This window comes from Mastigoproctus giganteus, chromosome 1 (assembly GCF_048544385.1).
Source record: "Mastigoproctus giganteus isolate SK-2022 chromosome 1, ASM4854438v1, whole genome shotgun sequence".
Classification (NCBI taxonomy): domain Eukaryota; kingdom Metazoa; phylum Arthropoda; class Arachnida; order Uropygi; family Thelyphonidae; genus Mastigoproctus; species Mastigoproctus giganteus.
Genome location: NC_143575.1, coordinates 248,826,475 through 248,851,214, shown reverse-complemented (window position 1 = coordinate 248,851,214; position 24,740 = coordinate 248,826,475). Strand labels below are relative to the sequence as shown.

At 37.3% G+C, this 24,740-nt stretch overlaps 1 protein-coding gene across 3 annotated transcripts in view; it reads left to right on the top strand.

Moving 5' to 3' along the window:
• The window catches only part of LOC150091741 (uncharacterized), a 468,496-nt gene that overhangs the window by 204,805 nt on the left and 238,951 nt on the right, over window positions 1–24,740 (top strand). For all 3 annotated transcript variants that reach the window (XM_090376795.1, XM_090376796.1, XM_090376797.1), the window contains one exon: window positions 9,043–9,146. In XM_090376795.1, the coding sequence (XP_090232921.1) occupies window positions 9,043–9,146 (104 nt within the window). The remainder of the gene's footprint in view (window positions 1–9,042; window positions 9,147–24,740) is intronic.

The window sequence follows — 24,740 nt, the reverse complement described above, 5'->3', positions numbered from 1 at the left end:
CCCACTCTATTTCCCTGTACAGTTCCTTATTATACTCATCAGAGTCATTAGGCCTATAGCACACTCCTACTCTCAATTTTGATCTCCTAATGTTTATGTCACACCAAACTAACTCCACACTGCACTGTCCAGCGATGTCGACTGGCTTCACTTCCTTGGTTTTTATGTGTTTCTTAACTAATAACATAACCCCTCCCCCCTTCCTATCCTCTGTATCCTTTCTGTAGACGTTGTACTCCCCAAATTGCAGTTCTGCATCCGTTATATCTGTGTGACACCACGTCCCTGATATCCCAACAATATCTGCCTTCGATGTTTTGAGAAATACCTCAAATTCATCAAATTTATTTACTAAACTCCTAGCATTGGTGTACACGCAAGTATACCTGCACCTGTTTCTATTCTTAGCTACCCTAACACAACCCATGTGTTTACTTGTACCGCAATGGCTCCCAGCAGTCTCTGAAATACCATGCATCTTGTTTTTCAGGCTTCTGCTCATTCTAATAGAAGCAGTGCAAGAATCTCTTTCATCTCTGCCAGTGGCTACTGTCAATCTATTGGTCTTTGTCTCCCCCCAAGCTAGCAGTTTTCCGACCCACCTAACACTGCCTCGATAGCATCAGCAAATATTCTTGCACCCTTTCTATTTAAGTGTATCCCATCCCTGTAGAAGCAATCTCTCCTGTTAACAAGTACAGTCCAGGCTGAAAAAAATTCTACCCTTTGAGCCTTGCACAATCTTTCCAGGGCCGAATTGATCGACAAGGCTCTCATGATATACTCCCTCCTATCGTGTCTGGGCAGAATTGCAGACGCTTTCAAATTCAACCCTAATTCTCGGCTTTTGTTCAACAGTGACCTGTACTTGTTAAGTAATTCTGCCGGTCTCCTACTCTTAATATTATTAGTGCCAACGTGTACAACTATATCACCTTTTGTGCCCTTAAAAGATGATATTTGCTCTACAACGTCATCAACCTTTGCCCCTGGCAGACATACCCTATGTCTTGTTTGTTTTGTTTGTATCCTGACCATGAGCATATTTCAGATACATTTGCATCACAGATGCAAATAATTTGATTCACTGATCACTCTGCTGAAGCAGATGACTTAGCTAAGCAAATCAGCAAACGGGGCACCTCTTTCTGAAATGGGAATTAAGATGGCAACACCCACTTTTTTATACAGGGAATAAACTTAAAAAAGGGCTTGGTAGCATTTCATCTTGAACCAACATTTTTGCAGTTTTTCATGGCAGATTTGTGGAATTTTCAGTGGACAAATCAAAACATTTTTGTTGAGAGGTATTGAGAGTTTTACCTGTGTGAACCAAGTACATGAAGAGCATGACATCTCTGAATTCCTTTTTTGTCTAACCCTCCCCTTCCACCCGACTACTTACAAGAAAGAAGCTGTGAATAAACAGTTCTCTCAGCCAAAATAATTTTGCTTGAATGGCATTCAAAAGTTTAAGCATTGGACAAAATGTGTCGAGTTAGGTGGGGCCTGTGTAGAAAAATGTTAAATTAAAGTAATTTTTTTTTTTTTCCCCCTTACAATTACAACTATGTTTTTAATTTATCAAAATTATCTATTGAGGCACATTACGTTTTAGGTCTAGCCCAAGTTTGTATTATCAGATCTGTTTTGTGATCTTAATTTAATTGATCAGAGAAAAATGCTAGCAGTTATGCACATTTACTATGGACTGTATTCAACTTTTATCTCCCTTCATTTTTCAATATCAGTTAAGAAGACACCCAACTAATCTTGAAGTCGAAATTCTGCCTCATTCCTTCAGTTTGCTAAAGCTTGTTAAAGCTATCATTCAAGGAATGTGCAGTGAGAGTAAGAAAATTCATTAAGACAGTTCAGTCCTAAAAATTAACTTGGTTAAAGTGCATGACAAGAATATTATATATAATATATATATTTATATATATATTTATCTATTTATTTATTTATTTTTTTAAAATCAGATCTATGGACATGCGTTGCTACAGTATGTGCCTTTTCTTCAAAGTCTGCTGAGAAAGTGACTGTAGCTGAATTTTTGGTATTGAAACAGTTAAACACAAATTCTTAAAGATTTAAGTTTTGGAGCAGTTACATTCTTGTTATATCAAGGGACACAATTGTTTCAAAATCTTACTCTTCAGGACATTTGTACTATATGGTTAAAGGTCAAGTTCGAGAGTACAGTCAGTTCTGCTATAATGTGGTATATGTTCCTAAAAATTTCCGCATTATGGTATTTTGCACATTAAAAACAACAGAGCTTATGGGAAAAATAGGGATAGGGGTAGAGCGCTCCAAAAAAAAAAAGTTCAGTCTGGTAAGTAAAACACTAAAAAAAAAAAGTTCAGTCTGGTAAGTAAAACACTAAAAAAAAGTTAGAAACCCAGTAAAATTGCTAACACAGGTTTAAATATCTCAAATTTCTAATAAATAAATATTACAGTAAATACAGCAGATTCTCGATTTACCGGGACACTTCAAGACTCCAAATAAAATAGAAATAAAAAATCAACCAGAAATCATAAAATTCAAGTAATAACTAGAATAGGTATAAACAAATGTTTTTTTTTTTTGTAATTTCTAAAAAAAAAAAAAAAAAAAATAGTGGGCAAACACAAGAGTTGTGCTTTCTTTCAATTAAACAAAAACTTCAAATTAATTATTCAAAAGTTTTAAAACGGTGCATCGGTTAATTAAATGTCTAAAGAACCATTATAACGCTTTTGACCAAATCATATGCAACATTTTAAAAAATAAAGAGAAGCTATTAGATGTAAAACCGATATCGTAAAAAATAAATGCATGTCCAATATGCACTACTCGTATATTTGACACGCAGTAGTGCATGGCAAGATTTTTCATTTTTTATCTATCACCATACTTTTTATATAGGTTGCTGAACATTTTTCGATACAGTAAGTCTCTGACTTATGCAGCTTCTGACTTACGTTACGTGATTTATATATTTTTTTTTATGACTGAAGACTGCAGTGAAGGAGGAAACACATTTCACCATAATAACGTAAAAACCTACAGAATTCCAGTTATCAGTCTTATTGCAAATGCAGTAAGATCAAGCTTACTACCCATTTTTAATTAGATGCACTAACAGAAAAGGAACTAAATTGAGGGGCCCATCAAGGTTTCAGCTGCCCACATCAACGCCAGAGCTTGCACTTGGTCATCACGCAACACAGCAGCAACCCCCAAGGCAGAATGCGCTGGTCCCACAGGAACTAGTAGTTGTTGGTGACTCTATTGTCATTGAAACGGGGAACATGCTTTGTAAAAAGGATAGGTGGAACAGGACCAGGGTATGTCTGCCAGGGGCCAAAGGTTGATGATGTTGTAGAGTGGATATAGCCTTTTAAGGGCACAAAAGGTGATATATAGTTGTATACGTTGGCACTAATGATATCAAGAGTAGGAGACCAGTAGAATTACTTAACAAGTACAGGTCACTGTTGAAAAAAAAAGCCGTGAATTAGGGTGGAATTTGAAAGTGTCTGCAATTCTGCCCAGACATGATTAGGAGGGAGTATATGATGAGAGCCCAGTCAATCAGTTCGGCCCTGGAAAGATTGTGCAAGGCTCAAGGGAGTAGAATTTTTTTTCAGCTTGGACTGTACTTCTTAACAGGAGAGACTGCTTCTACAGGAATGGGACACCCTTAAATAGAAAGGGTGCAAGAATATATGCTGATGCATTCGAGGCAGTGTTAGGTGGGTCGGAAAACTGCTAGCTTGGGGGAAAGACAAAGACTAATAGATTAACAGTAGCCACTGGTAGAGGTGAAAGAGATTCTTACACTGCCTTCTATTGGAATGAGCAGAAGCCTGAAAAACAAAATGCAGGAAATTTCAGAGACTGCTGGGAGTCATTGCGGTACAAGTAAACACATGGGTTGTGTTAGGGTAGCTAAGAATAGAAACAAGTTCATGTATACTTGCGTGTACACCAATGCTAGGAGTTCAGTAAATAAATTTGAGGTATTGCTCAAAACATCAAAGGCAGATATCGTTGGGATTTCAGAGACGTGGTGTCACACAGATATAAAGAATGCAGAACTGGAATTTGGGGAGTACAATGTCTACAGAAAGGATAGGAAGGGAGGAGGGGTTATGCTATTAGTTAAGAAACACATAAAATCTAAGGAAGTGAAGCCAGTCGACATCGCTAGACAGTGCAGTGTCGAGTCAATTCGGTGTGACATAAGCATTGGGAGATCAAAATTGAAAGTAGGAGTATGCTATAGGCCTAATGACTCTGATGAGTATAATAAGAAACTGTACAGGGAAATAGTGGGCCAGTAAATCAGTCTTAAAGGAGGGGATTTTAATTTCCCAGATATTAACTGGAATTTGGGGGCTGGTCACTCACACACTAGCAAGGCTTTTGTGGATTTATTGGATGATTGTTTTCAACATCAGCATGTTGGGGAGGCAACTAGCCTGAGTAATACTCTTGATTTGATTATCAGTAGTGATTCTTCATGCATTAAGAATCTGCAGATAAAAGAACCATAGGTGGCAGTGATCACAGTGTTCTGAAGTGGGAGTTACTCAAAGAGGTAACTACCATTAGGGGTAAAAGGAAGGGGTATTGCTTTCGTAAAGGCGACTACAATGGACTGAGACAGTATTTAAATTCTATACAGTGGGATCAACTGATGATGTTACCAACAGCAAATTCAAAATGGGAAGCATTCAAAGAACTTATCTTGGAAGCTACTAGGCTTTACATACCAACTAAGAAATATTGTTCGAGGTTTAGGCCTAAATGGATGTCAGATGAACTAATGAGGCATATGGCAGAGAAGAAAAATGCATGGGATACATACAAATTAACATGTGACACAGAAGCCTATGATAGATACAAGTTGATCTGTAACCAAGTTACAGAGGAGGTTAGGCAGGCAAAGGCAGATTACGAGAAATCCTTGGCAAGGGATGCCTAGAAAAACAGCAAAGAGTTCTTTACTTATGTAAACTCTAGAAGGAAGGGGATGAATCAGATTGGTCCACTTGATATCGATGGGTCAACTGTTGATGATACTGCTCAGGTAGCTAACAAACTAAATGAATATTTTGCATCGACATTCACACATGAGGAGTTATTCAGCGAGGGGAATGCCAGAGGTGTATTCAACTCTGGCAGTAAGCTAGAGAATCTTGTAATAACTGAGAGTAAAGTGGAGGAGAAATTGTTGAAGATAAACACAAGAAAGGCACCTGGGGTGGATGGGATCTATCCAGTTAAATTAAAGGAGGCAGCAAAGGAAGTAAGCAAACCCTTAGCCATAATTATGAGAGCTTCCTTGCACTCAGGGGAGGTACCCACAGACTGGAGATATGCAAATGTGATCCTGATTCACAAAGGAAAGTCAAAGGCTGACACAAGTAATTATAGACCTGTGAGTTTATCTTCTGTTCCAGGAAAATTAATGGAGGCACTGGTTAAAGAAGCATTGCAGGATCACCTATACAAGACTTCAGTTATAGCTTGGACACAGCATGGTTTTTTTAAGGGGAAGTCTTGCCTGACCAATTTGATTGGATACTATGATGCAGTCACAAAAGAACTGGATGCTGGGAATAACTTTGATATTATATACTTGGATCTTAGAAAGGCTTTTGATACTGTTGCACCTGGAAGACTGCTGCACAAATTGGATCAGTGCAGCATTTGAGGCAAATTGCTGCTAGGGATAAAGGGGTGGTTGAGGGGGAGAAGACAGTGTGATAATAAATGGACACTGCTCATCGTTGACTAATGTTATTAGTGGAGTCCCTCATTGTTCAGTGTTGGGTCCATTATTGTTTTCTGTACTTATAAATGATATTGATGATGGTATATCAAGCTTAATGTCCAAGTTTGCAGATGATACAAAGGTTGGCAGAGTTGTCAAAGACACTACTGACACTATGCTGCTGCAACAGGATCTGGAAAGGTTGAGCAGATGGGCTGAGAGGTGGCAAATGAAGTTTAGCATTGACAAATGTAAAGTACTACATATGGGAAACAGCAACCTTAGAGCAATGTATCAACTCTGTGGTACTACACTGACAGTGGTAGAGAATGAAAGAGACCTGGAGGTGATTGTGCTGACAGATATGAAGTTCTCTGAGTAGTGCAGACAGGCTGCAAGAGTAGCTCATGGTGTATTGTGAATGATATATAGGAATTTTTCTAGCAGGGATAAGGAGGTGATTATTCACTTGTATAATGCAATGGTCAGGCCACACCTAGAGTACTGTATACAGGTCTGGAGGCCTCATTTCAAGAAGGATGTAGAGCTGCTGGAACGAGTACAGAGAAGGGCAACAAGATTAGTGAATGGAACAGAGGGGTGCTCTTACGAAGAAAGGCTTAAGTTTTGCAAATTACAGTGTCTGGAGACTAGGCACCAGCGAGGTGATCTGATAGAGGTGTATAAATCCTCATTGTGCATGCTCAATGTTGATGGGATTCTTCCTCTTGCTCAGAATAATCACCTGAGAGGTCATAGATTCAAATTGAGGAAAGGCAGATGTAGGATAGACGTGCGGAAATTTGCCTTTAGCCAGCGGGTAGTTGGTTGCTGGAACAGACTTCCATCCCTTGTCGTGGAAGTTGATAGCCTAAATAAATTTAAGGCTCAGCGGGGCAGATATTTCGAACGAACAGAGGGGTGAAGTGGAAGTGTTTTTTTTTTTTTGGCTGATGCTGCATAAGCTTGCTTTCTTGAATCAAATGCCTCTGCTAATGCTAAAAGCCCAATAAACAAAAATGCAAATTGTTTTATTGTTTTACGGCAGTGACCTCTGGAAATGTGCTTTAGTAAAATGTGAGCTTGCGCGGGGTGATAATAGTGAGTTTTCGCCTTGACCCTGTGAAGTTCTTTTCAGAAAATTTAACTTTGACTGTTATCATGGTGCTAACTAAGAATAAGTGACAGCGGTACTAGTTAATCTATCAAGAAAAGGAAAGCGATCGAGTTGGATCAGAAAATTAAAATAATAACAATGTATGAAAATGGCCAAACATCAACAAGTATTGTGTGGAATTCAGATTTGTCAGTGGCAGCAGTGAACACAAAGGAGAAAGACGGAATACGAGAAGCGGTGAAGCGGTCGGCACCAATGAAGTCAACTATAATAACCAAGGCTACAAAATACAAATCAGTTTTTTACAGTACAATAACATGCATTTTTTTTGTTTCAATTTATGTTTTCCTTCTTATGTACCACTCTGGCTACTTCACCGCCATCCCCAGATAAAGTTTTTAATTGAACTAATTAAAAATATATAACTTTTTCTTCATTATCCCGAGCATATTGTTGTTTTTGTAATTTTGCCATATCAGGGATATAGTAGCAATATTTGATTAGACATTCCCAAGTTGCATAAAACTCGACTTACGTAAGAAGTCCTGGAACGTATTTCTTACATATGTTAGGGACTTACTGTATTTTTGGATTAACTGGGAAATTTTTTTTACCCTCTATCCCAGAAAATCGAGAATCTAACTGTATAGCACTTTACCTTGACAAGATATGTTTTGCTTGATTGATATTTATTCACTGACCTTTTTTTTTTTTAGATTTTAGAAGTGAGATAAGTTTACGAAGCTGAAAAAATAGGAATGAAGAGAAGATTCTGAAAATTTACTTGTTTTTTCTATGATTGAAGATTTTATGGAAGGGGAAACACATTCCACCATAATAAAAACTCACACAGTTCCAGCTATCGGTATTATCACAAATGCAGTAGGATAGTTTACTACCTGTTTATAATTTGATTGCACTAACAGAAAAGCTCAATAAACTGGGAATGGCAAATTGTTTTATGGTATTGGCCTCCAGAAATGTGCTCCTCCACTCACGCTATCCCGCCTCATTGAAATTTCTGTTCGAACAGCAAAATGTTAGCTCCCGAAAACATGAGTTGGCCTACAATATCACGTGTTATCTTGTGAATACAGCAAATGACAAGTGTTTCTCCGACCAGTACAACTGCAGTAAATGGGAAGTATAGCTCTCATGCATCTGACATTTTTTAAGCTTCGTAAACTTATGTGTTGCTGTGCAGGTCGCTATTCAGCTTAGTGTCGAGTTTTTGTTCACCTGGTGTTACTCGCAGACAAAATTGCGCATGAACCCACACGAAAATCACGTTATATTGCATTGTTCCCTAATATATCAATCGCATTGGAGCAAATTCAACCTGCGAAAATATGCGTAATAGCAGAACTGACTGTAATACAAATGAGGGGATCTATATGCAAGTCCATTTCTTTTGTAATTGGGTTATGAGTGCCATATGAACCTTTGGTTAAAATTTTTACTTGAAAAAGCTGTAAAATTCATCAAGTTCGTTATAGAATCTAATCTGAAATTTCAGTTTAGATTCAAAACTCTCCAAGTCCAGCACTAGTTGAGATTCGAAATTTGTCAAGTCCTCTTATGAAAGAAATAGACCTGGAAAGTTTTGCATCTGGACCCCCTCAGATCTTCTTTATGGTTGTACGGATAGCTTGATATCTTTTGATCTTAAGTGAAGAATCCAGCAGAGGATTATAGTCTTGTCCAGAGGTTTTTTTTTCCTTTAAGAGACTAGAAAGTGATAAAATGTGATTATAAAAATTGTGAATCAGTATGGACTTTACCCTTGGTGCATCTCCATTGAATATAACATGTGAACTCTTTATTGCATAGACAGTCTGCTATCAATTGTCTTAAGCCCTCCAAACTTGTGTGGGGGTTGCCTTTTTTGTGTGTTAATTAATGATTTTATGGTAATTTCTATCAGTTTAAGATACTTTTCCTTTCTTTTTAATTCTACATAAGCTTGCTTGCTTTCATCATTTTTCTAGTAGTGTGTTAAAAGGCATGTAGAATTTCTTTCTCAGGTAGTGAAAAATGTAATTGATATTCCTTTTTAGTTAGGCTGTAGAGTTAAGCATTAACACTATCTGAAATTTAAATATATTTGTAATTAAGCATTTTTAAATTCACTGAATTATTTTTTTAATATTTTTAGAGTCTCCATTTGTTCAAGTTGATGAAGCTGGAGAAAAAGTACGCCCAAACTATAAATCTTGTGTTCTCATTTTAAGAGAAATTCCTGAAACTACCCCAATTAAGGTGTGTAAACAAATTAATAAAATAATTAAAACTAATGATATTACAAAACATGTTTATTGAATAACAGTTACAGAATCAAGAATTGACTTTCACTTGGTCGTTGGATTTCTTCAGTTTAAATCTTATTTGTGATTATCATTTTTTTTTTTTATTAAAGACAGTTCTACTTATTTTCACTGCTCCAACCACCAGATGGTAGCTTTAGATTAATTTCTGTCATTCAGTTAGTACAACATTTGGTGATTACTGTATATAATGTAATATGTACATTATATTATTTTGTTAAATAAATGTATTAGTTTATGGGAAAGATTGTTGTGAAAGACGTACCTAGAAAAATCTATGGAGAATGCTTGGATGAAGTTTTTTTTTTTTTTTTTATTATTATAAAAACCCCAAACACGACAGTATTAGAACCTATAGTACTTGGAACTGTGCTTCGGTTCGAGGTTGAGAAGACGAAAGAAAATATTTGTTGACATTAGACTTGAACTTCTGTAGACTGTAATTTTCAGGAAATACATACGAAGGAAGGTTGTTAAGGAAAACAGCAGTTGAATGAATAAATGACGAAGATGAAAAGTTGGTTCTGTGAGTTTGAAGTTGGACAGTAAATGGATGTTGGCTGGTGGCGGCACATGTTCGGATTGTTTTGAAAGTGAGAGCAGGAATAATAGAAGCCAATTCAGAAGAACAGTGTCCATATAAGAATCTGTAGGAAAGACATGCAGCAGAAACAGTACGTCTATGAGACATCGAGTGGAGAGACTCTGTTAGAAATGAATCATTAATTAACCTAACTGCCCTCTTCTGAATGGAATCAAGAAGCCTGAGAGAGGTTTTGGGGGCACCGTCCCAGATGTGGGACGGTGCCCCCCCCCCCCCCCCCCCCCCCCCCGCATACATACTACTCGGACTCCTTCCAGTCACTATTGGGCAGAGTAGAGGTAGCAAGATTATACACTAGCTGATCCAGGAGCCTCCTAAAGAGTTACGAATAGTTTCGGTCCAGTGTACTAACTAATGGCCAGCCTGCGAACACCGTTTTAGGGCTGTACCCTCGAAATATAAGGAAAACTGGATCTTGCCATGATGTTCATCATAACCTCAGTCATCAGTCATACTGCATGATGTGGAAGGGAAGGGTTAACCAGAACTTAGCTCTGGAGACTAAACATGGGTTCCACCACTTCAAGCCTCTAATAAGCAAAGTGGTGCTATTGTACCGGTTGATGAGAGTCATCTACCACCTAGTATGCCTAATAACACAGAGGGGCTGTATTCCTCCATGTGGTGTGGGTGCCACACCTTGACCCCTGCTTACATTGGTTCACACCTGGGTGCTCACCCACAGTGCTTGTGCACGGAGGTTATACCCAGGATTACTAACAGTCCCACCATCATGAAGGTGCAAGCAGAGGATTTGGCAGTCACAGACCGTCCCAATTTCACCGAAATTGGGTCCACTTGACTTGAATGTCACCTAAATATCAGTTCCCTCGGCGTTTTAGACTCCCAGGTAGCAACAGCTTGTCTGGCATGTCTGAGAGAATGTCTGTGACAACCTCAAGGACCAAAGATATGTTACCTATACACGAAGGATAATATACAAAAACTAATTGCTACAATTTGGATGACTTCTTCCAGGGTAAGCATCCAATTGAAAGAAAAAAAATAGTGATAAAGTGACAAAACAATTGATTTGTTTCTGTATGGATTAATATGTGCTACGAAAAATGAATTTTGAGGTTACATTAGAATTTGAGGATTATATAAAATATAGAAATTTCAAATTGCATGTAATGCATAGTACACACTGGTCATCATTGTCCATAGGGTTAATGACGATCAGTGTGTACTATGCATTATATAAATCTGAAGTTTCTTAATTTCTATTATTTTATTACACATTGGTTATCATTTGCCCTATAAAATTCAAAATTCCTTAATTTTAAAGTTTGGTGCTTGTGGGGACTGCCTTGGTATTAATTTTTATTTTCAATTTTTTCTTTATTTTTTTTTAAATTAAGTAATTGATTTTTTAATTTAAATTAAATTAATTTGTCTTTAGGAAAAATTGTTCTTAAATTCAAAATTTCTTAATTTCTATTATATTTTGTTGATCATTGATCCTATGGTCAACAAAGATCATTGACCCTATTGTTGATCCTACAATCAACTAATGATGATCAATTTGTACTATGCATTATATAAATTCCAAAATTCTTAATTTCTATTTTATTTTATATAATCCTAATCTCTCTATATAACCTCAATGATTTTGCCAGAGTGCATATTGATCATTACAGGAACAGAAAACCACTTATTGTTGTTTTTCCTTTCAATTTGGGTGGTTGACCCAATAAGAATATTTGTTGACCCTTGCAAGAATATTTGCTGATGCTATTGAGGCAGTGTTAGGTGGGTCGGAAAACTGCTAGCTTGGGGAATACAAGGACTAATAGATTAACAGTAGCCACTGGCAGAGGTGAAAGTGATTCTTGCACTGCTTCTATTGGAATAAGCAGCAGCAGCCTGGTAAACAAGATGCACGGTATTTCAGAGACTGCGTGGAGTCATTGTGGTATAAGTAAACATATGGGTTGTGTTAGGGTAGCTAAGAATAGGAACAGGTGCCTGTATACTTGCATGTACAACAAGCTAGGAGTTTGCTAAATAAATTTGAGGTATTGCTCAAAACATCAAAGGCAGATATTGTTGGGATATCAGAGATGTGGTATCACACAGATATAAGGAATGCAGAACTGGAATTTGGGGAGTACAATGTGTACAGGAAGGATAGACAGGATAGGAAGGGAGGAGGGGGTTATGCTATTAGTTAAGAAATACATAAAATCCAAGGAAGTGAAGCCAGTTCACATTGCTGGACAGTGCAGTTTTGAGTCAGTTTGGTGTGACATAAGCATTGGGAGATCAAAATTGAGAGTAGGAGTGTGTTATAGGCCTAATAACTCTGAGTATAATAAGAAACTGTACAGGGAAATAGTGGGCCAGTAAATCAGAGAGTCTTATAATGGGGGATTTTAATTTCCCAGATATTGACTGGAATTTGTGGGTTGGTCACTTACACGCTAGCAAGGCTTTTGTGGATTTATTGGATGATTGTTATCTACCTCAGCATGTTCGGGAAGCAACTAGAGGGAGTAATACTCTTGATCTGATTATCAGTAGTGATTCTTCATGCATTAAGAATTTGCAGATAAAGGAACCACTAGGTGGCAGTGATCGCAGTGTGCTGAAGTGGGATTTACTCAGAGGTAACTACCATCAGGGGTAAAGGAAAGGTTTTTGCTTTCTTAAAGGTGATTACGGTGGTCTGAGACAGTATTTAAATTCTATACGGTACGACCAACTGATGATGTTACCAACGGCAAATTCAAAATGGGAAGCATTCAAAGAATTAATCTTGGAAGCTACTAGGCTTTACATACCAACTAAGAAATATTGTTCAAGGTTTAGGCCTAAATGGATGTCAGATGTGAACTAATGAGACATATGGCAGAGAATAAAAATGCATGGGATACATGTAAATTAGTGGGTGACATGGAAGCCTATGAGAGATAAAGTTGGTCTGTAACCAAGTCACAAACGAGATTAGGCAGGCAAAGGCAGATTATGAGAAATCTTTGGCAAAGGATGCAAAGAAAAACAACAAAGTTCTTTACCTATGTAAACTCTTGAAGGAAAGGGATGAATCAGATTGGTCCACTGGATATTGATGGTTCAACTGTTGATGATCCTGCTCAGGTGGCTAACAAACTAATTGAGTATTTTGCACATACATTCACCCATGAGGAGTTATTCAGGGAGGGGAATGCCAGAGGTGAGTTAAACTCAGGCGGTGAACTAGAGTTTGTAATAACTGAGAGTAAAGTGGAGGAGAAATTGTTGAAGATAAACATAAAAAAGTCACCCGGGGTGGATGAGATCTATCCAGTTATATTAAAGGAGGCAGCAAAGGAAGTAAGCAAACCCTTTGCCATAATTATGAGAGCTTCTTTGGACTCAGGGGAGGTACCCATGGACTGGAAATGTGCAAGTGTGATACCAATTCACAAAGGAGGATCAAAGAGTGAAACAAGTAATTATAGACCTGTTAGTTTAACTTCTTTTCCAGAAAATTAATGGGAGGTACTGGTTATTGGAGCAGTGTGGCATTGGAGGCAAATTGCTTCTATGGATAAAGGGATGGTTGAGTGGGAGAAGACAGAGTGGTAATCAATGGACACTGCTCATTGTGGACTAATATTATTAGTGGAGTTTCTCATGGTTCAGTATTGGGTCCATTGTTGTTTTCTGTATTTATAAATGATATTGATGATGGTATATCAAACTTCATGTTTGCAGACTGTACGAAGGCTGGCAGGGTTATTAAGTACACTAATGACAGTACGCTGCTGCAACAGGATCTAGAAAAGTTGAGCAGATGGGCTGATAGGTGGCAAATGAAGTTTAACATTGACAAATGTAAAATACTACACATGGGAAGCAGTAACCCCAGAGTGACGTATCAACTCTGTGTTACTACACTGACAGTGGTAGAGAACGAAAGGGACCTGGGGGTAATTGTGCAGGCAGATATGAAGTTTTCTGAGCAGTGCAAACAGTCTACAGGAGTAGCTTATAGTGTCTTGTCAATGATATACAGGAATTTTTCTAGTAGGGATAAGGAGGTGATTATCCCCTTGTATAAGTCAATGGTCAGGCCACACCTTGAGTACTGTATACAGGTCTGGAAGCCTCATTTTAAGAAGGATGTAGAGCTGTTGGAAAGAGTACAGAGGAGGGCAACAAGATTAGTGAATGGAACCAAGGGTTGCTCTTACGAAGAAAGGCTTAAGTTTTTCAAATTAGTGTCTGGAGACTAGGCACCTGCGAGGTGATCTGATTGAGGTGTATAAAGCTTTGAATGGTTTGAGACTGCTCAATGCTGATGGGATTCTTCCTCTTGCTCACAATAATCACCTGAGAGGGCATAGATTCAAATTGAGAAAGGCAGATGTAGGATAGACGTGCGGAAATTTGCCTTTAGCCAGTGGGTGGTTGGTTGGTGGAACAGACTTTCTTCCTTTGTTGTGGAAGTTGATAGCCTAAATAAATTTAAAGCTGAGCTGGACAGGTATTTGGAATGAACATAGGGGTGAAATGGGAGTGGTGTTTTTTTTTGGGGGGGAGGGATCTGATGCTGCATAAGCTTGGTTTCTTGCATCATATGCATCTACTAATGCTGAAGAAGTCACCCAGATTGTAGGCATTATACAATAAGTTTTTTTTTTGTATGTTATCCTTTGTGTATACGTAATATACTTCACCTATGTGTTCTCCATAGATTTATCTAGGTATGTCTTTTATGATAATCTTTCCCATAAACTAATATATATATATTTAACAAAATAATACGATATATACATATAAAATAATATATATATAAAATGCAAATAATAATAATAAATTAGAAAAAAATATAGAAATCTAAACTTTTTTAGATATCATGCATGTAAATGACCGTGAAGTGAAAAATCCAACAATACACAGTGTAACTTATAAAATCAATATAAATTAGAGACAAAAAAAATAATTTTTTTTTCTTTCTTATTTATATTGATTTTATATATATATATATACGAGGGGGCATCAAAGAGTTCTTATCCTTACCTAGAAATATTCCTAAAAAGGTAACTTCACAGGAACTTTAATCCTTTTCTGTGTACTTTCCATGTATAGTAACAATTTCTTCCATCTATGGATCAGTTGTTTAATGCCGTTGATCATAGAAGTCTGCACTTTTTGCCTGAAACCCCGATTCCACTTCATTGATAACTTCCTGAGAGGAATCAAAGCGGTGTTCTCGCAGTGATTTCTTCATTTCTTGAAACAAGAAGTCTTACGGTGCTAGGTCAGGAGAATAGGGTGGGTGCTGCAGTAGCACAAATCCAACAGTTGGCAAGAACATTGCATTTGACATCAATGAGAAATTCTGGGGGTGAAGTTGAAAAAAATGTAATTAATAATGTTGAAATTTCACACGTTTATTTAATGAAAAATAGGGTTACCATCCGTCCTCTCTTAACTGGATTTGTCCGGATTTTTTGTTTAAAATTTTTGTCTGGGTGGATTTTTATAAATTTGTCTAAATGTCTGGATATTTATATTATGCACAGTTTTTTTTTATGCAAGCTCGACAAAAGCTACTGAGTTACGTTATACAGAATCTTTTTCGGAATGGGAGATGATTCTTCAATTCAAATTTCCGTGTTGACAATTAGGCGGAAGACCCCCAGCGATGCTCAGTTTAGTGCATTGAGATAGTTACCAACCCACGCCTGCTTCAGAATTTACGCACATATAAATTTTATATAGTCTAGCAATACAATATTTTGGTTTAGAGAGTAGATAATGTGTGAAGATCAGATGGCATGCTAGAAAAAGATATATATAAATTACAGGAATTCCAGCATGTCAAATAAATATTGACAGTTAGAGGGACTGTTTTCTCTAGAAATTGATTGCAGCATATGAAAACGTGGATTTGAGCTGTGTGCACACCAAATTAATCGAAAGTTGCGTACTGTCCACTAAATTTGGTGTACTTATCAATGATCCAATCAAGAGGCAGACACTAGTTTATTTAATACCAAAGTTTACCTTTTTTTAAAATACTGTTTTTCACTTTAATTACAAAAATATTTATTATCCAGCTTTATACCTGTAGGTACTTTTCTGCAATTAGGTTAGTTTAGTTGTGAATGTAAAACATAACCTAACCTTAATAAAATTTATGCTTCACTACTTACAATAAAAAATATTTATTATTTCAATTATAAAAATTAATATTATAAAGACTATACTTCCCCTAAAATGCCTAAAAGGAAGTGCATGTTTACAGAAGAGATGAAAAACAAATTTCCATGTTTTCTATCTGGCCGAGAGGAATGGGAAGCTGAATGTAAAGTTTGCAGAATGGCGACATATGTTTCAGTTGCCAATAAAGGGGTTGGTGATTTGAAGCATCACATTGAAACTGAGAAGCACAAGAAAGCAGTTCAAGGTGAGGCTTCTTCGGGAAAGATTACAGTTTTTTTTTTTTTTTTGTCAAAGCTGTCGGTAAAATGGAATATGATCTGGCTGCTGCAGAGGGTACCTTTGCTTTTCACACTGTTAAACATCATAGTAGTTACAAATCAATGGATTGCACAACTGTCATGTTAAAAAATGTATTTTTTGATTCTGAGATAGCAAAAAGATTTTCCTGCGCTAGAACCAAGACAGAAGCCATTGTAAACTTTGTACTTGCAAATCATTCTCTTAATGTTACTGTAAAAACTTTAAAAGAAAAGAAAATTGCATTCTGTGGGGTCTCAACTGATGGAAGTAATCATGATTCTGAAAAATCTTCCCATTAATTATTCAGTATTTTGATGTAAATGAAGGAGCGTTACAAACAAAATTAATTGAATTACAGAAGATGCCTAACGAGACTGCAGATACCATTTCTACGTATGTTAAAGAAACTCTTGAAAAAAAAATGGTTTGTGTGAAAAATGTATTGCATTCACTGGGGACAATTGCAATACAATGTTTGGAGGACTGAGTCGAAATGAAGAAGGGAATAATGTCTTTGCAAAATTAAAGAAATTATTGCATAACAAGACTTTGATTGGAGTGGGCTACCCTGCACATATTTTGAACAATTGCCTTCAGAATGCCGCAGAACTTTGGGAAGTTGATGTAGAGAACATTGTTTTTAAAATTTACCAGTATTTTCATAATTATACAGTCCGGACTGAAGAGCTTAAGGAATACTATGAGTTTGTTGAGATTGAATATAGACAGCTCCTTTCTCACAGCAAGACGAGATGGCTTTCATTATTTCCAAGCATCACAAGGCTCATAGATATGTTTCCAGCTTTACAGATTTATTTTCTGTCCCAAGAAAAACCTCCCATTGTGATTAAAAGATTCTTTGAAAATGGATTTAGTGAGATTCATCTTTGGTTCATGCAATCACTTGAGTGTATTCTATACACACATACAATGAATTGAAAGGGAAAGTAACTCAGCTCCAGAAGTGCTAGATGTCTTAGTCTCAGTGAAAAAAAAATTATCTCAATGGATGGATCACAACTTCATGCTATTAAGAGTAATGGAAATGCTATACAAAAAACATGATGGACTTGTACTTGAATGTGAAAAATTTTCTAGTGATACAAAAAATCTGTATAGGAATTGCATGGAATATTTAGATAAGTGGCTTCACCATATGGAATCCATTTCCTGTTTTATGTGGATGAAAATGGATGCAGTACCAAGCTGGAACGATGTAGAATGTTCTATTTCCTACTTGATTGACAAAGGGGTAACAATTGATGATGTTAAGTGTTTTGACCAATTTAACAATTTGAAGAAATGTTTTGAGGGTCAAATGAATAATAAAGACTTTAAAAACATGCTTATACATGAAAAGTGGGCCAAATATTTTAGTAATTCAAAAAATATTGAATTCCATTCAGAATTGTTGAAAATTGCCCAGTTTTTCTTTGCAATTCCTCCTCACAATGCAAATGTAGAGAGAGAGAGAGTATTCTCTCTAATGCAAAGTCATTAGAGAGAATACGAAAGAAAGGAATAGGTTAAATGTCAATTCTGTAAAAGGTATTTTGTTTTTGCAGTACAATTTCAAACATAGTCATGCGTTGATTTTTACACATATTTGAGAGGCAATCCAGAGATATTGAAAGAAATAATTTCTCAAGACAGATATGAATGTACTAATCCTAAACATCAGTAAATGTGGTTTACATTGTCTTTATTTTATTATTTGCATAATATATTTGTCCTCTTTTCTGTCCTCTTTTTTATCCTCTTTTTGTCCTCTTTTATTTGCCCCAAAACATGTAAATGTTCTCTTTTTATGAGTGCAGAAGATGGTAACCCTAATGAAAAACTTTCAAGCCTATGCCAGTAAGGCTCTTGGGGCAAGTGAGTGCATTGAACCATTGGGTCTAATTATGACAGCAACACTGGACTTGGGGGTGATTCCGTTGGATTGGAAAAATGCAAATGTATCTCCAATACATAAGGGCGGTTCTAAGAGTGAAGTAGGAAATTACCGGCCGGTTATCCTAACTTTGGTAGTAGGGAAAATCATGGAGACTACGATCAAGGGACAAAGAGAAAATCATGTTTAACTAATCTGGTTAGCTATTTTGACAAGGTCACTCAAGAGCTGGACTTAGGGAATAATTTCAATGTTGTTTATTTGGATTTCAGCAAAACATTTGACCCAGTCCCACATGAGCGGTTACTTTATAAGCTGGAACAGGTTGGAATCACAGCAAAAATCCTTAGATGGCTTCAGGGCAGAAGGCAGGCAGAGGGTTGTGATAAATGGTTATTCCTCAGATTGGGTTAATGTAAGAAGTTGGGTTCCCCAAGGATCAGTATATTAGGACCATTGTTGTTTTTGATTTTCATAAATGACATCGATAAGGGATAGAAGGCGTGATGTCTAAATTTGCAGATGATGTAAAGATTGGTAGAGTAGTTAAGGATCACTGGCAAGCATGACCTTCTTCAGAATGTCCTAGATAGACTTCAGAGATGGTCAGAAAAATGGCAGATATGCTTTAATCCAGCAAAGTGTAAGGTATTTCACCTGGAGAACAGTAACCCCAAAATAACTTATACACTTAGGTGGAGTTGAACTAAAGCTGGTAGTGGAGGAAAGGGACTTGAGTATTATGATACGGTTAGATATGAAGGTCTCAGAGTATTGTAGACTGGTTGCAAGGAGGGCCCATGGTGTCCTATCGATGATTTATCAAACAATTGCTAGTAGAGTCATAATCCCATTATATAAGGCTGCTATTGTTAGACCACACTTGGAATACTATGTTCAAGTATGGAGACCGTACCGAAAGAAAGACAGTTCTTCTTGAAAGGGTCCAAAGACTGGTAACTCGCCTTGTGAGATTGGCAAAAGGGCATCCATATGAGGAAAGACTTTGAATATGTGGGTTACAAAGCTTGGAGACTTAGGCACCTTAGAGGAAACTTGATTGAGGTGTTGTTTAAGGCTCTGAGAGGCATAAGCAAAATGAATAAGGACGAAATTTTTATGGTTATAAATGATTCTAGAACTAGGGGCCATAATTTCAAGTTGCGGGAGGAGTTGTTTAGACTGGATTGCAGGAAGTTTTATTTTAGAGTGTTAGAGGGTGTTAGAGGCTCACAGTCTGGGGAAATTCAAAGGTCAGCTAGAAAGGTCACCTAAGGCAGGAGGGAAATGCATAGGTTATACATTTCCTTTTCTCTTATTAATTATTATTATTTATTTTATTTTTTTATTTTCTTATTATTTTTAATTTGTTTTTATTCTTATTATTTTATTTTATATATTTTATTTTTTTATTTATTTATTTTTTTGGCTGGTGCAGCATAAGCCATGGGGCTTCCTTGCACCATGTCACAATTACTAATACTAAATTTGACATTACTTTTGCAAAGGTGTCAGCAATCTTGGAACCCATCGTGCGGAGACCTTATACATGCGCAGATGGTCATGTAAAACGAATTGTCACATGTCTGTCACTCAGCACCAGCTGCTCAACCTTTGCAACCGTCTCACTGTCTGTGGATATTGACAGCATTCCTTCTCTTGGCTCATCAAAGACAATGTACAACTGCACTGGAACTCCCATTTACACTTTTTTACAGTGTCACAGGATGGACAATTCTGCCCATACACAACTTTCATTTCTTTGTCAATTTCCTGAGCTTTCTGAACTTGATCACTGCTTGATATGCCACTTTGTTAACCGTAGTGCTCTTCCTGAGATTCCGGGCTCCACCTCTGGTGTACGATCACCTACGGGAATGAAATTTCACGTGTTAGTTATTGAATGTGTAGACAACTTATATTACAAACGGCATCGTCCTCTTGATGTTTTATCTAGGTCAGGGTAGAAACTTTTTGGTGTGTGTGTGTGTGTGGTAATGTATTGTAGACTTACTCTATAATTGAGTGTACTCTAACACCAGAAAATATGAAAATGTATAATATACAGTAGACTCTCTTTTCCAGGATAGATGGTAAAAAACAAACCCCGGATAATCGATTTCCTGGTTAATCCAAAAATACAGAAGTCCCCGACAAAAGTAAGAGATATGTTCCAGGACTTCTTACTTCATCGAGTTTTACGTAACTCGGGAATGACTAGTAACATATTGCTACTATATTATTATTGACAAATCTGAATTCAGTGCGATACTTGTTAATGTTTGACTGTTTTCATACATTATTAGTTTAATTTTCTGAACCAAATCGATCGCTTTCCTTTTGTTGGTAGATGTACTAGTAGTGCCGTCACTTATTCTCTTAGTCGGCACCATGATAATGGTCAAAATGAAATTTTCTTTAAAGAAATTCACAGGATTAAGGCTAACTCACTATTATCATCCCTCGCGAGCTCACATTTTACTAAAGCACATTTCTGGAGGTCAACAAAAAAAAACAAAACAATTTGCATTTCTGTTTTATTGGGCGTCTCTGTTAGCGCAAAATAAACGGGTAGTAAACTTGATCTTATTGCATTTGTGATAATAACAATGGCTGGAATTCTGTGGGTTTTTATGTTATGGTGAAGTGTGTGTCCCCTTCACTGAAATCTCCAGTCATAACTGTTGAAGATAAACACAAGAAAGGCACCCGGGGTGGATGGGATCTATCCAGTTATATTAAAGGAGGCAGCAAAGGAAGTAAGCAAACCCTTAGCCATAATTATGAGAGCTTCCTTGGACTCAGGGGAGGTACCCATAGACTGGAAATGTGCAAATGTGACCCCAATTCACAAAGGAGGATCAAAGGCTGACACAAGTAATTATAGACCCGTTAGCTTAACTTCTGTTCCAGGAAAATTAATGGAGGCACTGGTTAAAGAAGCACTGCAGGATCATTTAGACAAGACTTCAGTTATGGCTCAGACACAGCATGGTTTTGTTAAGTGGAAGTCTTGCCTGACCAACTTGATTGGATACTATGATGCAGTCACAAAAGAACTGGATGCAGGGAATAACTTTGATATTATATACTTTGATCTTAGAAAGACTTTTGATACTGTTGCACAAGGAAGACTGCTACACAAATTGGAGCAGTGTGACATTGGAGGCAAATTGCTGCTATGGATAAAGGGGTGGTTGAGGGGGAGAAGACAGAGAGTGGTAATCAATGGACACTGCTCATCGTGGACTGATGTTATTAGTGGAGTCCCTCAGGGCTCAGTGTTGGGTCCATTATTGTTTTCTGTATTTATAAATGATATTGATGATGGCATATCGGGCTTAATTCCAAGTTTGCAGACGATACAAAGGTTGGCAGGGTTGTCAAGGACACTACTGACACTATGCTGCTGCAACAGGATCTGGAAAGGTTGAGCAGATGGGCTGAGAGGTGGCAAATGAAGTTTAACATTGATAAATGTAAAGTACTACACATGGGAAACAGCAACCCCAGAGCAACGTATCAACTATGTGGTACTACACTGACAGTGGTAGAGAATGAAAGGGACTTGGGGGTGGTTGTGCAGGCAGATATGAAGTTCTCTGAGCAGTGCAGACGGGCTGCAAGAGTAGCTCATGGAGTATTGTCAATGATATACAGGAATTTTTCCAGCAGGGATAAGGAGGTGATTATTCCATTGTATAAGGCGATGGTCAGGCCACACCTAGAGTACTGTATACAGGTCTGGAGACCTCATTTCAAGAAGGATGTAGAGCTGCTGGAACGAGTACAGAGAAGGGCAAGAAGATTAGTGAATGGAACAAAGGGGTGCTCTTACGAAGAAAGGCTTAAGTTTTGCAAATTACAGTGTCTGGAGACTAGGCACCAGCGAGGTGATCTGATAGAGGTGTATAAGCCTTGAATGGTTTAAGCATGCTCAATGCTGATGGGATTCATCCTCTAGCTCAGAAAAATCACCTGAGAGGGCATAAATTCAAATTGAGGAAGACAGATGTAGGATAGATGTGCGGAAATTTGCCTTTAGCCAGCGGGTGGTTGGTTGGTGGAACAGACTTCCCTTGTGGTGGAGGTTGATAGCCTAAATAAGTTTAAGGCTCAGCTGGACAGGTATTTTCAACGAACAGAGGGGTGAAGTGGAAGTGGGTTTTTTTTTTTTTGGCTGATGCTGCATAAGCTTGCTTTCTTGCATCAAATGCCTCTACTAATGCTAATGCTAATAAAAAAAAAACCATAAATAATTGTAAGAATCTTCTCTTTTTTTGCTTGTTACTCCGATTTCATTTGTGCAGTTTGTGCCGTGATCGTCGTTATTTATTATTATTATTATTTTATTTTATTTTTTTGTTGTTATTTGTATATCAATATAAATGATATTGATGATGGTATATCAGGCTTAATGTCCAAGTTTGCAGACGATACGAAGGTTGGCAGGGTTGTCAAGGACACTACTGACACTATGCTGCTGCAACAGGATTTGGAAAGGTTGAGCAGATGGGCTTCGAGGTGGCAAATGAAGTTTAACATTGACAAATGTAAAGTACTACATATGGGAAACAGCAACCCCAGAGCAACGTATCAACTCTGTGGTACTACACTGACAGTGGTAGAGAATGAAAGGGACCTGGGGGTGGTGGTGCAGGCAGATATGAAGTTCTCTGAGCAATGCAGACGAGCTGCAAGAGTAGCTCATGGTGTATTGTCAATGATATATAGGAATTTTTCTAGCAGGGATAAGGAGGTGATTATTCCCTTGTATAAGGCAATGGTCAGGCCACACCTAGAGTACTGTATACAGGCCTGGAGGCCTCATTTCAGGAAGGATGTAGAGCTGCTGGAACGAGTACAGAGAAGGGCAACTAGATTGGTGAATGGGACAAAGGGGTTCTCTTACGAAGAAAGGCTTAAGTTTTGTAAATTACAGTGTCTGGAAACTAGGCACCAGCGGGGTGATCTGATAGAGGTGTACAAAGCCTTGAATGGTTTGAGCATGCTCAATGCTGATGGGATTCTTCCTCTAGCTCAGAAAAATCACCTGAGAGGGCATAAATTCAAATTGAGGAAAGACAGATGTAGGATAGATGTGCGGAAATTTGCCTTTAGCCAGCGGGTGGTTGGTGGGTGGAACAGACTTCCATCCCTTGTCGTGGAAGTTGATAGCCTAAATAAGTTTAAGGCTCAGCTGGACAGGTATTTCGAACGAACAGAGGGGTGAAGTGGAAGTGGTTATTTTTATTTATTTATGTTACTTTTTTTTTTTTTTTTTTTTTTTTTTTTGGCTGATGCTGCATAAGCTTGCTTTCTTGCATCAAATGCCTCTACTAATGCTAATGCTAATTTCAAATTTTATAATCCTAAAAAAAAAAAAGAGGTTAAAACAGATTTATGTAAATCCGTAGTTGCATAAGTCAGGGACTTACTGTATCGAAAAATGTTCAGCAACCTATGTACAAAATATGGCAATAGATAAAATAACTTACCACGTACTATTCGTGTGTCCAATTCGATGCTTCCCTTTATTATTTGTGATGTCGATTTTAAATTGAATAGCTTCCCTTTATTTTTTACAATGTTGCACAACATTGTAATGGTTCATTAGCCATTTAACGTTTTCAAACTTTTGAATAATTTCAAGTCTTTGTTTAACTGAAAGTGCAACTCTTTTGGGTTACTCATCATTTTATTGATTTCTAAACAAAATAAAAATTTTGACATCCCTGACATAAATAACGAACCAAAATTTGTCTTTTTGCGGTGTGACAGAACACAACAATCGACGCGACGCACTAAAACAAGCTAAATATTTGGTCTTTTTTTTTTTTTTTTTTAGCGGCAGTGTTAAGACAGCGGGGGTTGCAAGATAATAGGCACATTATTCTCCCAATGATGACTTATGTCACTTCTTGTCGCTTATTTATGACTTGCAAAATATCTGTTTATACCTATTCTAGTTATTACTTAATTTTATGATTTCTGGTTGATTTTTTTATTTTATTTTTTAATTTGGAGTCTTGAAGTGTCCTGGTTAATCTGATCCTGGTAAATCGAGAGTCTGCTGTACTTTAGTTCTTTCTCTCTCACACACATGCACAGACAGTAAGATCTTTAAAATCCACTATCCTCAGGGATTAAGAGGCACTGGATTTTAGAGTTATACCTAGTGATTTAGCAGTTTGAGAAGCACTGACTGAATTAGTTTACACTTGTAAATGTTTATACTGATTGAAAGGTAGTGCTAATGGTTAAAAATCTAAATAACAGTTAGTTCAGTTTGTTAAATGTGAACAAATGTTGTCATGATTTCAGTCTTAAACACATGCCTAGTACATTATCAGATGGAATATTATTGAAAAAATACTGCATATAATAAAGATTGCTAGGTTTTGTGTTTACTGCTCTTATAATTATAGCAGAGAGGGGGAAACAGCAGGTGGGCTCAAGCTCGCCCACCAGGCTTTTGTTCTTTCCCATTCCACACCAGGCATTGGTGTGGAATGGAAAGTAAGTTGTTTTTCTCCTCCTATTGTTTTTCTCCTTACTTGACACCTGACAAGATC